A 14,713-nucleotide genomic window follows, 5' to 3' on the forward strand; every position below is an offset into this window, starting at 1 on the left:
GTGGGTATTGAGGAGGGCACATTCTGCATGGAGCACTGGGTGTTATGCACAAACAATGAATCATGGAACACTTCATCTAGAACTAATGATGTAATGTATGGGGATTAACATAAGAATAATAAAAAAAAAAGAATCTATTTGCCATTCAGCCCAACAATTCCATTCCCAAGAAAAATGAAAATATATGTCCACACCAAGACTTGCACAGGTACATTCACAGCAGCACAGTAGCAGAAAAGTGGAAACAACCCAAATGTCCATCAACTTGTGAATGAATAAAAGAATTCTATTAATACAATAAAATATTATATTATTCACCAATACCAAAGAATAAAATATTAATGCATGCTATAATATGAATGAAGTTCAAAAACATCATGCTATGTGAAAGAAGCCAGTCACAAGAGACCACATCCTGTATGATTCCATTTATATGAAATATCCAGAAAAGGCAAATCTACAGAGACCAAAAGTAGATCAGCAGTTGGGAGTTGGAATGGGGATTAAAGGTAAATAGATTGTGGTGATGGCTGCATAACTTGGTAAATACAGTGAAAATAATTGAAATAACATTTTAAATGAGTAAATTTTTGCATATAAATTATACTTTAATAAAGTTGTTAAAAATAATCTTTCATACTAATAATTACTAGTAACAGCATAGAATTCTATAAAGAGAAGCCTCTACTTGGCATAAAATATTTGTTTATCTGGGTCATCAACCACCAAAATTATAAGCAATTAACACAAAATCTGGGGAAATAGAGAAGGTAGACATTTTGGGGGTTCATGAGTTTCTCTACTGAGAAAGGCAAACACCATTAAGTAGTTCTAAGTTAAAAGTTTCAGGAGAGGAAATCCAAAGACCTTTGCATAATGAAAATTGAAGTAGGGAAAGGTCACTGGGCTAGCCGTGGTCCTATCACTTAATACCCATACTACTCAAACTGAGTTTCCTCCTTGACCTTCCTACAACATCTCAGGCTTTTGTGGGGACAGTATAAGACACACAAAAGAGAAGGCATTATAGTATAATTATATTTTCCCCTATTGCCAAATATCAAGGTGTTCTTACACTCTTGCTTTCTTTCTCATTTGAGTCTGAAGACAGAAGTCTATCAGACAAACCCATCTAAGTTCAAACCCAGGTTTGGTCAAAAACAGGCCACATATTCTTGGCCCTTAAGAAAGCTTTGAGACTGTATTCTTCCTGGTAATTGTTTTGGATAGCATCCCATAGCTCTTGCCTTGAAAACAATAAAATAGAATTTTATGAATGGAAATGTCAGGGGACAATACTTATTGGAGGTTTAGTATTTGAAACAGCTAAGGTGCATGGGGAATGCCACTAAAATTAAACAATAAAATGACAATTTAAAAAATACTTATTTTAGAAAATAAACTTTAAAGTAGAGAAAAAGAATATCCAGTCACCTCTCAAGAGAAATGATATTCATTATACCTTCACGTCTATCTGTCCAAATTAAATTGTGTTTCACCTTTCAGAAGTTGGGAGGAACAGGGCATAATCTCTCACCGTAGCATTCATTTAGTAGCGATAAAAGAGTAGCACTGAATACTTAACATGACTTTGATCAAGCAATATTTGCTTTTTTGTTTCCAGTTGATTCCTTTTTATTATTCAATTTGGTTTTTAAGACATCTCATGATTCTGGTGGCAAGACTGAACACTTTTTGTGAAGCGCACCTAATTTTCACAATAAGTGCTGACAGATCCTGGGGGGCCTAGGCCCGGGGGAGACCCCTTTGGCTGTCATCAACAGCCCACACCTCATCGACAAGTCATTTATTGGTCTAGTTCACAGGATGTCCTCAGGTCTCTGGCTCTGCATCTTTACTTTGAGTATAGAAAATGAGTATGTACTTTAGAATGTGAACTATATTTTACAAACATTTTCTCATTTATACTCCATTTACTGAGGAGAAAGCAAAGGCATAAAGTTGAGGTCACACACAGCTTGGTTTAGCACCCAGACACTCTGACTGTGGGGTCCATGTTCTGGACCACTCCATCAGCCTGCTTAATATGTAGTGTCTGCATCCTTATCATTTATAGGTTCTTTACAAATAAAGCTAAGTAATTAAGCCTCAAAATGGTTTTCTAAAAAAGATTTAAAATGCAGTCACTCCTTTTCAACACAGTGCATATACTTAGCAACAAAAATCTTTGAACAGCTGCGTTCAATTAAAAAATTATTAACCCTGAGGAAAAATCCACACACACACACAAAAACATATCCATATGCTGTTCTTATCATTTCTTATGTTCCATTTGTAGTAACGTGTAGCCATGAATGAAATCCACCATTGGGTGATAAAACTACTTATTTCCACATTAGCTTATTATTTTCCTCTTTTGGGGTGATCAATGTAAGGGGATAACAATATCACAGACTCCCTACATGAACCACAGTTTGGTTACTATAGTAACTCCAAGGAAGCAAAGGAACAAAAGAATGAGATGGTTAATTCATATTCATACTTTTGCTATGAAAATAAGCTTCAGAAGTACATAGCATTAAAGAGAGTAGTAAATATGAATGGTGTTAAATGTATACTTTTTAAAGATTTTATTTTGTTTATTTTGTTTATTTTACTTGAGAGAAAGAGAGCACAAGAGCGGGAGGGAGGGAGGGGTGCAGAGTGAGAAGCAGACTCTAGGCTGAGCAGGGAGCCCTATGTGTGAGGCTCCATCCCAGGACCCTGGGATCATGACCTGAGCCAAAGGCAGACACTTAACTTACTGAGCTACCCAGGTGCCTTAAATGTATACCTTTGAGTTATTTTTCTCTGAGTCTCAGATATTATCTAATGTCTGCAGCACAGATGTCATCTCTACTCTGGAGAACTTTGTGGATGTATCAAAACAAGTGTATGAATTGAGTAAATCTATAATCAACCTACAAGAAGGCAGGCTTTTGTTTTTCTTATTTGTTTTTAATCAAGATTGACTATGCTTTATGGTACCTAAGGTGATGAGCATGAAGATGTTTATAAAATAAGCTTTTAAGTTTGCTTTTATGAATTCATAATACTGTCTTGTAGCCTTTAATTCATGTTTCAATCCCACTTTGATAGATCTCACTTGTTTTCATTTTTGACTTTTGTATTTCTTTCCATGGAAGTCTCTATTTTCCTAGTTAAGAATAATTCAAACGTATGTTAAGTATCAAAATTCTACCATGGAAGAAAAAGTTGAAGGGAGATATTTCCAGGTGGCCATAAAGGAATTTTCCATTGATAATCTGACCTCCAGAGATTAATCACCAATCCAATAGCTCAGTCCAACCCAAAGCATACAGAGCCAATAAACATCCAAATTAAATTTTAAAAATTTTAGCCAGGGCACAGTTTGGTTGGCCAGTTAACTTTATCAGAGACAGATTTTGTAATGCATGCTCAAAGAGAGTAACTAAGTCAATCACCATAAAAAAATTAACATTTTGACACCCTTTCCATTCCAGAATAAATAGCCTTTAGTAGAATTGGCAGAAAAGTGAGAAGACTTCCCATTAACTCAGGGAACATGACACATGCATAGATTTTCACTCCTAATACCCCTGTAATGACAATAAGGGCATTAAATGATATAACTCAATAAGGGTCAAAAACATAGAGTAAGACGTGCAGAACAGTTGGCAATAAATTCTGGAGCACAGAGAGTGGATGGAGGAGCAGGAAGTGACCTGACAATGTAAAGAGTGTTGAAGATTAGGTGCTTATAGAAGAGTATGGGAGCAACAAGAGAAAAAGCCAATCTATACTTGCAGAATGTTGGGAAGACTTGGGACCTAGGGGCACCAGAAAGGAGTAAGGCTTGTGGCTTGACAGGGGCAATAATTAAAAGTCTATAAAGAAAATTAATTAGCCCCACAGAGGCCTCTCTCTGTTCCTTCCTCAATCTCAGCAGGAAAACAGACAGCAAAATTCATCTCATCAAGGGAACGTTTTTGAGGACAGCATACACCGTGGAAGACAAGGATGAGGTACGGTATTCAAAAGAGAGGAGTTAAGTGAAATGTTGAGGACTCAACGTTGAGCCACGTCTGCCAAGACTTTAGCCCCGGGCTTTTCAGTAGTGCAGTGTAGGCAGTCAAGGAAATGTTCATTTCAGGAGACGAGGGGACGATGGTTAATTTTATGTGTCAACTTGATTAGACAACAGGATGCCCAGATATTTGGTTAAACATTATTTACTGGTATATCTGTGAGGGTGTTTCTGAGGAGATTAACATTTGAATCAGTAAACTGAGTAAAGCAGACTTCCCTCACCACTTTGGACAGGCATCCTCCAATCCATTCAGGGCCTGAACAGAACAAAAGGACAGAGGAAGGAAAAGTTCACTCTCTGCCTGACTTCTTGAGTTGAGACACTGTTCTGCATTTGAACTGGGATTTGCACCATTGGCTCCCCTGGTTCTCAGCTTTTAGGCTCAAACTGAAACTACAGCATGGATTTCTGGGGCCTCCAGATGGCAGATCGTGGGATTTCTTAGCCTCCATAAACACATGAGCCAATTCCTTATCATAGATAGATAATATATAATCTCTCTCCCTCCCCCCTCTTCTCTCCCCATCGCCACAATACACACACACACACACACACACATATACATACATATAATGTATATATGCTATATGCTCTGTTTCTCTGGAAACAGGGTAATCCAGACACTAAATAGCCCCTGTAATCAAGACTGTTAATCATGACAAAATCTATTTTCCCTTCTTACATGGCTGCCAAACCACAGGCTACATTTTCCACCTTCCCTTGTGGCTGTAAGTGACCACAAGACCACATTCTCACCAATGGAATATGAACAGAAGTGATGGATCATGGCAAATTTAAAACATAGTTGCAAATTATTTGCCTCTCCTCCCATCAAAAGATGGAACCTAAGTTCCTTCCTTAGAGACTCTCTTGTAACCAACAGAATGCAGCAGAACTGACCATGCATGGCTCCTAGTTTAGGTTAGAAAAAGCCACACCACTCCTGCCTAGGTCTCTTTGGAAGTTTGCTCTGAGAGTCCTCAGCTACCATGTGAGAATTCTGGCTACCCTGAAGCCTCAATATGGAGAGACCATGCACACAGACCGCATAGAGAGAGAGAAAGAGATACCTAGAGGCCCAGCTATTCCAACCCCAGCTGTTTGAGACTTTCCAAGCTGGGTATCCTCATATGTGAATGAGGAAGCCTTCCACGTGACTCAGTCCCTGCCACCATCCGACTGCAACAGCATAAGAGACCCCAAGCGAGAACACTGGACCATTCCCCTCCCCCGCAGATGTGTGAGTAAACTTGATGACTGTTTTGTGTGAAACCATTATTTTGGAGTAGGCTGTTGCACAGAAACAGAGAAATGAAACATGTATGGAACTTCCATGTTACTTGTTGGAGTTAACTTTTTCTTCTTTTTTTATGATTATACTTTTTATTTCTAAGAACAATGTTTAAAATATGAAATAATTTCAAATTAATAATAGAAGTTAATTTTCGATTAACTAGAACATGGAAATGACTGTGATGTAGCCCGGATAGACAGAGGAGGATAATATCCTTCCACAAGACAGAAGGACTACATGTTGCAGAATCACTAATCAATCTGGACCACTAACATTATGAGACCTTCCCCAGAGAGCGACAAGAGGTGCTATTGTTTTTAAGCCACTGAACTTGGGAGTATCTTTGTTACAGCAGCTTAGCCTTCACCTTAAATAATACCCATATTAAGACCCAGAGTAAAGCTCTTTAGGACTGAGGGATATAGAATTTTGAGGAACCTATTCTCCAATAAAAAAGCCAGCTCATCACTCAGAGAAGCCTGATGATGAAGCCCAAGCTGAGTCAGATATGCATAATGCCCCAACAGCTTTTAGTGCTTCACTCTTGGAAAATAGTAAGGAGATAGACAATAATCAATTGACATTAAAAGAAAGCTCCCCACATCAGAGACCATGATCAAATAAACACATGAATAAAAGAGAAGAAGAAATTTAGAGGAAGCATAAATGGTACAGAGAATGAAAGGGAAAAAATTAAATTAATATTAACAGAGGTGCACTAAAAAAATATAATCAGAGAAGACGAGGTCTTAGAAATCAAAAAATGTGATATTGAAATATGTCCAAAGGAAAGGCTAAAAGATTAAGTAGAATCAATATTTTAGAAATTAAAATAAAAATACAAACAAAAGAAAGCAAAAGAAAAAACAGGAGAAATATCTAAAAATTGAAGATCAGCTAGAGAGTTGAAATATCTGTCTGAGAAGTTTCAGGAGGGAGAAAATCACATACATAATAAATCTCAGAACTGTAGAGCCTGAGCATGTTAATTAAAATATCCTCTTAATGTTCAGCACAGTAAGGAGAAAAGACTTACCCCAAAGTATATTATCATGAAATTTCAGAACTTCCTGCAAAAAAAGAAGGTTCCAGAAAGAGGAAAACAAGCAAGTAATGTACAAAGAGATGACATCAGAATAACATCAAACTTCTTAGTAACAACACCAGAAGCTAAAATACAGGGAGCCAAAACCTTCAAAATTCTGAATTGTACTATGTACACTTCATACATCCCCACATCAGAGACCATGATCAAAACAAACACATGAATAAAAGAGAAGAAGAAATTTAGAGGAAGCATAAATGGTACAGTACACTGCTCTTTAACCTTGAACTCCATACCCAAGCTATCAGTCAAGTGTATGACAACTACAGAAATACTTGCAGACACGAAAAATTACTTCCAATGTACCCTGTGTTAGCAGTTTTACCAGATAAGTTTGGCAGTTCTAGAAAATAAAGCAATAAAGGCAAAGAAGAGAAACAGAACAGGGACCACAAGGTTCCAGGTGAAAAAATGAAGGAATATTCTAAAGAAAACAAGAGTGGAAAGATCTCCCAAAGCAAAAATATGGTAGAGTGCTTGCAACCATGCTTAAGTGCTTCAAAAAATTAACAATAGGCATGTGACCCATCAAATGCAGCACTGGGGTAAAGACATCAATAGGCTCAAAGAAGGTGAAACCAAAGAAAATAATGAGGCAGTGTTTTACTTCTGTGTCAAACAAAAAACTGAAAAGAAGGGACACAGAAGCATAGTACACTGCTTGGCTCAACAGAGAACAATATCTATGTAAAAATAATCACATAAACACTGCTCACTGATTTAAAGATTTTGATCTCACCCGTTTGAAGGGGGTAGTAAGGAGAGAAAGTGGCAGGGAGATGAGGGATACATCCTCAACTAACATAACAGAAAATCAATAGGAAATATCGACTATGTATAAACCAAGAACTCTCAATAGTAAGCAGATGGCTTAGAAATATGGAGGGGAACATTAGAATAAACAGCAAAAAGAGCTGGAAGTGGCTGCCTCTGTGAAAATGAACCGGGAGGCAACATGCGACTGTAATGCATCATCATAAGAATTAGAGTAACAGTAAATTTCTAACTATGCACCTCTTCCTCTTTATAAAAACATGTCTTCAAGATCTTTTTCCAGAAATGATCAGAAAGGGTCCTGGAACCAAGCAACAAGGAAATATGGATCACTTATTTTTATATTTACTGATTCAGAAGTCTGACTTTGGCTTTTATTAATTTTATATTCTCTCCTCAGTATTTCTTTCAAGTTCTAGAATAACAGGAATCATACCTTCTATCTCTTCAGTCTCATCACTTTCCAACCCTCTTAAATATACATATATACACAAACAAACCCACAGAAGACAGTTCCCCTCATTCTGCAAGTACTTAATGTGCTGGGAATATTTCATGCAACAGTTACCTATGCTCTAGGTACCTGGAACATACCTATGAATAAAATCAGCAAAATCCCTGTCCTCAGAGAGTGTGCATTATGGTATTACTTAGGGAAAAAAAGCAAAATAATTTATTTTTACATTATTTAAATAATATAGACTTTTTCTGACTTAATAGGAGCATTATAAAATTAGTACCTGTGGTCTCTAAGGAAAAATAATTAGAATTTTTAGAAGTGAATCCCATGCCATATAGGTCTATGCTTTTTGATATCACAGAAATCACACCACTGAGACTATATTGTGTTATGTACATGTCTCTAAGACAAATTAATATCCATAGAAATAATTAAAATGATTTCAATTTAATCAAATTCTCAAAAGAAATATTTCATGGACATAGTCAAAAAATTAGCTCTCTCCTAAGAACATTTTACTTTCCTAGGATTCCTAAACTTTAAATATTTATTTTTTTTCTTAGAGCACTTTCAACACTGAAAATATTATTATTTAAGCTATAATTAAATATTATCCTATGTAAGATCCTTTTTCCTTATACAATGTCATTTTCATAATCCCCCTTTTTTTTCCCCCAAAACAATTAATTCCAACTTACCTACCTAGTTCTTAGAACATGAGTCATTATTCTCACCTTTTTTATTCACTGGGAAGGAGCTACTGAAATTAAAGCTTTCTTAGAGTCTGTCATATAGAAAGTTTTAGACCTAAAAAGTTAGTGAAATTACTTATGACCATTTATTAATAAAATATGTTTAACTGTCAAACCTATCTCCCCTTTTCTGTGTGTTTAAGGAACAAAAGTATGCAAAAATTGGATAACATAAAAGCAAGGATATTGTAAGCATTGAATTATTATTAGGAACGATAAAAATAATAGCTAACGTTTATTGAGTAGGTATACTATACACAGGTATTTCAATATACTGTTTTACTTAACATTCAGAAGAGTCCCATGAATTATTTATTACCCTCATTTTTGGATGGATAAATAGGGCTGAGAGAAGTTAAAGAACTCTCTCCTCTTTAGATACTTGGGATTCGAATATGGGTCTGCCTGTGTACAAAGCTCTAGCTCTTTCTCATCTACTCAATGGATCTCTTAGGATGACTTAAGGCTATTAAAGGAACTTCTCACAAAGAGACAAATGCAAATTTTTTTTTCTTTTCATACCTTATTATTCATTGCAAAACTTGTTTTCCAGTCTTTTTATAAACTCACTTGCAAAATGTAATTTGTAGTGATGAAAACGTTCTGGAACTAGGGAGTGGTGACGTCTCCACCAATGGTGAACATACTAAATGTCGCTGAATTGTATACTTCAAAATGGTTACAATGGTAAAGTTTATGTTATGTGTATTTTACTACTCTAATTTTTAATGTCCTTTGGCTCCATGACAGCTCCTTCACACTGAGCCGTATTAAGTGGCAGAAGACCCACTCATCCAGCTGCGCAGGGCAAAGTCTCAGTGCCACCCCTGAATCTCTTTGCTTCCCTGCCCCTGCATATTAGTAAGTCATGATGCTTTACCTTCCATCAGGGTTTCTCCGTCTGGGTACTATTGACACTTGGGGGCCTGGTAATTGTTGTGGGGGCTGTCCTACGGCTTCTACACATGGCTGTCAGTAGCTCACCCCAGTTGTGACAACCAGAAAAGTCCCCTACTGGGCAAAATCACCCCTGGTTGAAAACCAGGGCCTTAAATATATCCAGAATTCAATCTCCTCACCACCTTCACTGCCATGACCTCGGATCAAGCTATTACCATCATTCCTCATTATTTTTACAGAAGCCTCCTAACTGGCCTCCCCACTTCCACCATTCTTAACTGACTACCCGCAATGATTCTACTAAAATCTTATTAAAAATTAAGATCATGTCACCACGCTCTCAAAACTCCCCGGTGTCTTTCTGCCTCACCCGGAGCAAAAGCCAAATTGTAATGTCGGCCTCTGAGGACACACCTGATTTGGGCCCCATTCCATCTTGGACCTGAGCTATAACTGTCCCCCATGCTCACTCTATCCCAGCAGGCTGGCCTCTTCTCTGGCCCCCAAACTTGTCTCACACACTCCTGCCTCAGGGCCTTGTGCCTTTGCTATTCCCTTCATCTGGAAAATTCTTTACCTGTCTCCCCATGGCTGGCTCCCTTCTCCCTTCAGGTCTTTATTCAAACTCACCTCCTCGGGGAGGCACCCCACAGCCCACCTGCTGGTGTTTCAGCCACACACCTCTCGTTGCATATCCCTCTTCCTTTCCTTCTCTTTCCTTACAAACATTTACCACCATCTAGCATACTGTTTATTCACCTTCTTCATCATGTTCGTTACCCCATTCCTTTGTCTGTTTTATTCTCAGTTTATCTCACGTGCTTGTAAAAGTGCCTGACACACAATAAGGACTTGACAGGTATTAGTGGAATGAATGAACCCCTTAGAACCAATACTGAGAAATGTTTTGAGACCACTAATTACTTTGGCTTCAGAAACCATGCTCTGTTCATCTCTACAAAGCATGCAGACATGAACAGTTATATATTTACTTAAAGCAACAAGCAACATCACTCCTTAGCTGGTACTCTTGCTGACACAATCCTTCTTCCTTGGCATGGATGGCAGATTGCTTGACACTAAATATAGATCAGAGGATCTCATCACAATGATGACAGGCATTCAACAGCCTTGCCAGATCAATGACCCCATAGCCTACAGCTCACCAGACTTTCTCTCAGTACAGAAATCCTTAGCAACATAATGCACCACTCACTTATTATTCATCAATCCATTGTTTGTCCAAAGCCAGGAGTCACTTAGAAATGCCTCCAATTAGGATGAGGTTGACTAACAGCTCATCTATGGACTCAAGGGAAAACAAAAGACACTAACAAAAAGCTTAAGTTGTTAATACTACAATCTAAACCCAGAGAATGGTTTCTAGGTTTCTAAAATATACTTACCTGGGTCTCCTGGGAAAGCTGTTCAAATTTCAGAATACACTGGACCTGAGTTGTCAGATTTGATAACATACCCCAAAAATGTAACTGATGTCACCTGCAATACAGGTTCTTTTTTTTTTCAAATCCACATAAAATATAATAGACTCACGTATAAGCACATTAACAGATTCTAATATGTTGAAATTGCCTTTGAAGGTAATGACAGAATTGCTCTAATGCATATGACTCCTCAAAAGGATGTATTGTTTACCTTTACAATAGTGTTGCATTCATGTCACTCTAATTTATAGTAGCAAAACACTAAAAATTGCTAAAATGCCAAGCAATAGGAGAAGAAAAGATGAAAGCCAAAAGGTACTGGTTAAAGAAATTATTGAATAAAAATACAAAACAATACTATGTAACCATTAAAAGATGAAATTGACCCATGCGCACTAATAGGTAATGTTCATCAAGACATCATTATGTGATCAAAGCAAGCTGCAAACAAAAGTGCATAGTATGATTCTGATTGTATGAAGCAAAGTGTGTGTACATATGTACATACATGCATGTATGAATTAGATATTTTCACGACCACCTTCTCCACCATTCTCTACTCTGCTCCCTGCCCAGGAGGCTGGTCAGTATAGATAAATCAATGGGGTCCCTTGCCTTGTGGCTTCTGGTTGGATTCAGCCAATGAGAGCCCTGGCAGGAGATGTGAGGGCAAGGGCTGTTCATTCCCCTGGCCCCTTTCCTACTTCTCACTGCAGGTTGGTTATATCTCTCTAAAGGTCATGACATCTGTTGGGCATCCTCTCCATAAAGTTTTCTCTCCAGATTCCAGAAACCGCTTCCTTTCTTTGCCCCTGCAGATCCAGAAGTCGTAAAGATTGACACTAGCTCATGGGCACTCCACAATTCGTAGTCCTTTTATTAAACTGCTCCCAATGACTTTCTTTGCATATACTCTTTCTTTTTTGTCAGAACCTTAAATAATAATAATACTAATACTTTGTGTGTGTCTGTGTGTATCTTATGTGGTTTATATCCACACATATGCATGGAGATGTACTTACATATGCAGAGAAAATCTCTAAAGGATACATAAGAGATTGGAGAATGGAATATATAGTCTGGACTTTGGCTTTTCATTTTGTATCTTTTAAATTTTTTCTACTTTTAAAATATCTGGTCACATACAAGTAATATATTTGTAATTTCGAAGCAAACCCAAATGGGAAGTATATATTTACTACCTTTTTGATGGCACATTAAGGAGGGAAAAAAGTAATGAATACCAGGGAAAATGAAAGTGATGACAGAGATGCTCATTTGGAACAATGCAATATGTCTGATGGGAAGGACTGTATCTCTGAAACTGAAGTTTGACAGTTATCAAAGAATTCATCCACTGCAGCATGGGTCTGTACCATCTTGTTCCAATGACCTGCTTTTAGAAAAGCAGACTTATTTTGAAAATTGGTTTCCAAAGAAGCCCTTTTTCTCCACACATCTCATTTGTGGTTCAGATTTGCTATTTTCCATCTTAATTGCACTTTTTGGGAGAACTTTAGACAAGAGTGAAGTCATATAAATGTGCTCATTTAGATTTGATAAAATGTTTAGCCTTTTGTGATTAAAACAAAATAGCCCCTTCGCAGAACTGCAAGATTGACTTTTAGAACTATTTCCAAAGCTTACTAAAACTACTGTTTTAGTAGTGGTAAAAAATACAAATCACTAATGTGGTATTAGAGCCCACAATTAAATTAATTTATAAGGGCTTTAGTGCAGTTAAATTTCCTCCAGACCATATCTCTAATGGTGCTGGGTTTTTTACTTAATATACTTTAAAGCATAATTTACTTTCATTTTTGCAAAGTCATTTAAATATTACAAATATCACTTTTGTACATATTTCCATGGTGACACAATACATTTGCAGTCTATTTAATTTACAACTGATGAGAATAAAATGAAAACTCTTTGAGGACCATACATCTTCTACAACATCCCATTTTCCTATTCCAAGATACTAAGTGTATAAGTTATCTGTATTTGCAAGAATGGACTCTTGAAAGAGTAATAAATATTTTAAATGATCTGATTATGAAACTTTAAGAAAATTAAAATCTAGAGCAAAGAAACACATCAGTGATACAAAGAGCCAAGATGTTTAGGGTTCATCATTTAAGATAATAAAGTATTAGCCTTTAAAATTAAAATTAACAGATCTTTTCCACACTCAAATTAAGGAAATACTTAGAGAAGAACATGAGTTATGTACAAGCCTCCAAATTTCAATTAAACTTATTCATATACTTATGTACAAGGTAGCTAAAGATCTCAAAACACATTAAGGAGACTTTATAGTCACAGCTAATAAGCAAAGCTGTTAGGACAATTTTTCATGTTCCAAAACCTAAATATGTAGGATCTATGCTAGAAAATATTCAATAATAAATAGCTAACTAGTTTGTCAGCTAAAAGAAAGAAACATACAGAATTGGTCCAAAGCATTTTTAGCTGAGGATATCAACTAAATTCAGATGTCATTTTTGCTACAAATGTGCTGCACAGTGGTGATAATTTGACAAAGGAGAAGCAGATGTAACTATGGAAATCATAATTTTAATTGACAACAACATGAAAATTCAGAAGTATAACAAGCATCACAGATAGAGGTGACAATTATGCCAAAATAAAAATTAAATGTAAGTTTTATTATAAAGAAAAAGAGTCTATCCTTCTTCTTTGGCTATTTCCTACTACTCCAGAAATAAGAACAAGGATGGAAAGATTATTCTTCTCATTAATGAAAACAGGACAAAGGAACAGCCAGGACATTCCTACCTGGTTTCCAGATGAACTGATTATCCTTTTTGCCTTCCAAATGAGCTGCATGGGACAGCAAGAGAGAAAGTAATAGAAATAGCTTCCTCATGCTCCTCCATAACCAGCAAGTGACAGCCAGATTACCCTTTGAAAACATTCTTCAGATTTTCAGCCTCCTGGCTCGCCTATTCCTAAAAAAACAAAAACAGAAGCAAAAAAAGGAAAAGAAAGAAAGAAAACCAGATAAGTTTCTTCTGTGCAGAAATTATAAAAACTCACATTGACTGCTAGAACCTTTATCATGATATATTACAAATTTCCCATTACCATACAGAGAGTACAGATACTATTAACATTTTAAGATCAAAGGTTAATTAGCCGTGCTTTCAATCCTTACCCATTGGAGAAACTACCAGTCCTAAGGACTCCACAGTCCCCCAGTCAGTCTATTTTTGTTTATAAGAGCAGGGTTGGCAGATACCTGGTCTATTCCCTCCTTCAACTTAGCCAAACTCCTTGAGAAGCTCACAATTTGGGAAGAAACATGCACACACAGCTAAGTCCAAAATAGGGCAAAGAATGCTCTAACAGTAGTATTAAGAAAGCGAAATGGAAAGACTGAGGGGGACACAATTAGATCTTCTGTGGTGAGAAGAAAAGAGAGGGAAATCTCACACAAGGTAATATCTGAGAGGAGCCTCAGGGAAACAAGGGCTTGAAGGAGCCAAGAAGGGCACTTGAGGCCACAAGAACTAGGTGCTGACATGCATTTTGTGTTTGGGGGCCTGTGAGTGGGCCGGTGACTGCTGTGAAGGATGCAAAGGGGCGGGAGGAATGGACAGACTGGGGAGCACATTATGAAGAGCCTTGAATGTCATGTGAGTGAGTTGGGCTTCATTCAGTAAATAATAGCAATAAGAATTCTAGGAGAGCAAATAACTTTTAAATAACTGACATCAGTGTGCATCATGGATTCATGGTAGATGAGGCTAGTTAGGAAACTAGGCAAAGAGTCCAGGCAAGAACTGATGAATGAAAGGATCTGGGGGGATTTGAAATGTGGTGCAGTGGCCAGATTCAGTTAACAATTGGTTGGGATATGAGAGAGAGAAGACAAAAAAGGCAGCAGG

At 37.1% G+C, this 14,713-nt stretch overlaps 1 protein-coding gene across 1 annotated transcript in view; it reads right to left on the reverse strand.

Annotated features, from left to right (window-relative positions):
- Positions 1 to 13,770, reverse strand: part of THSD7B (thrombospondin type 1 domain containing 7B) — a 658,530-nt gene extending 644,760 nt beyond the window's left edge. The window contains exon 1 of the mRNA XM_081814537.1: positions 13,602 to 13,770. Within this exon, the coding sequence (XP_081670663.1) occupies positions 13,602 to 13,740 (139 nt within the window). The 5' untranslated portion in view covers positions 13,741 to 13,770. The remainder of the gene's footprint in view (positions 1 to 13,601) is intronic.
- Positions 13,771 to 14,713: the final 943 nt, after the last annotated feature.

The sequence above is a fragment of the Leptonychotes weddellii genome, chromosome 3 (genome assembly GCF_054177405.1).
Source record: "Leptonychotes weddellii isolate Sample4059 chromosome 3, ASM5417740v2, whole genome shotgun sequence".
Classification (NCBI taxonomy): Eukaryota; Metazoa; Chordata; class Mammalia; order Carnivora; family Phocidae; genus Leptonychotes; species Leptonychotes weddellii.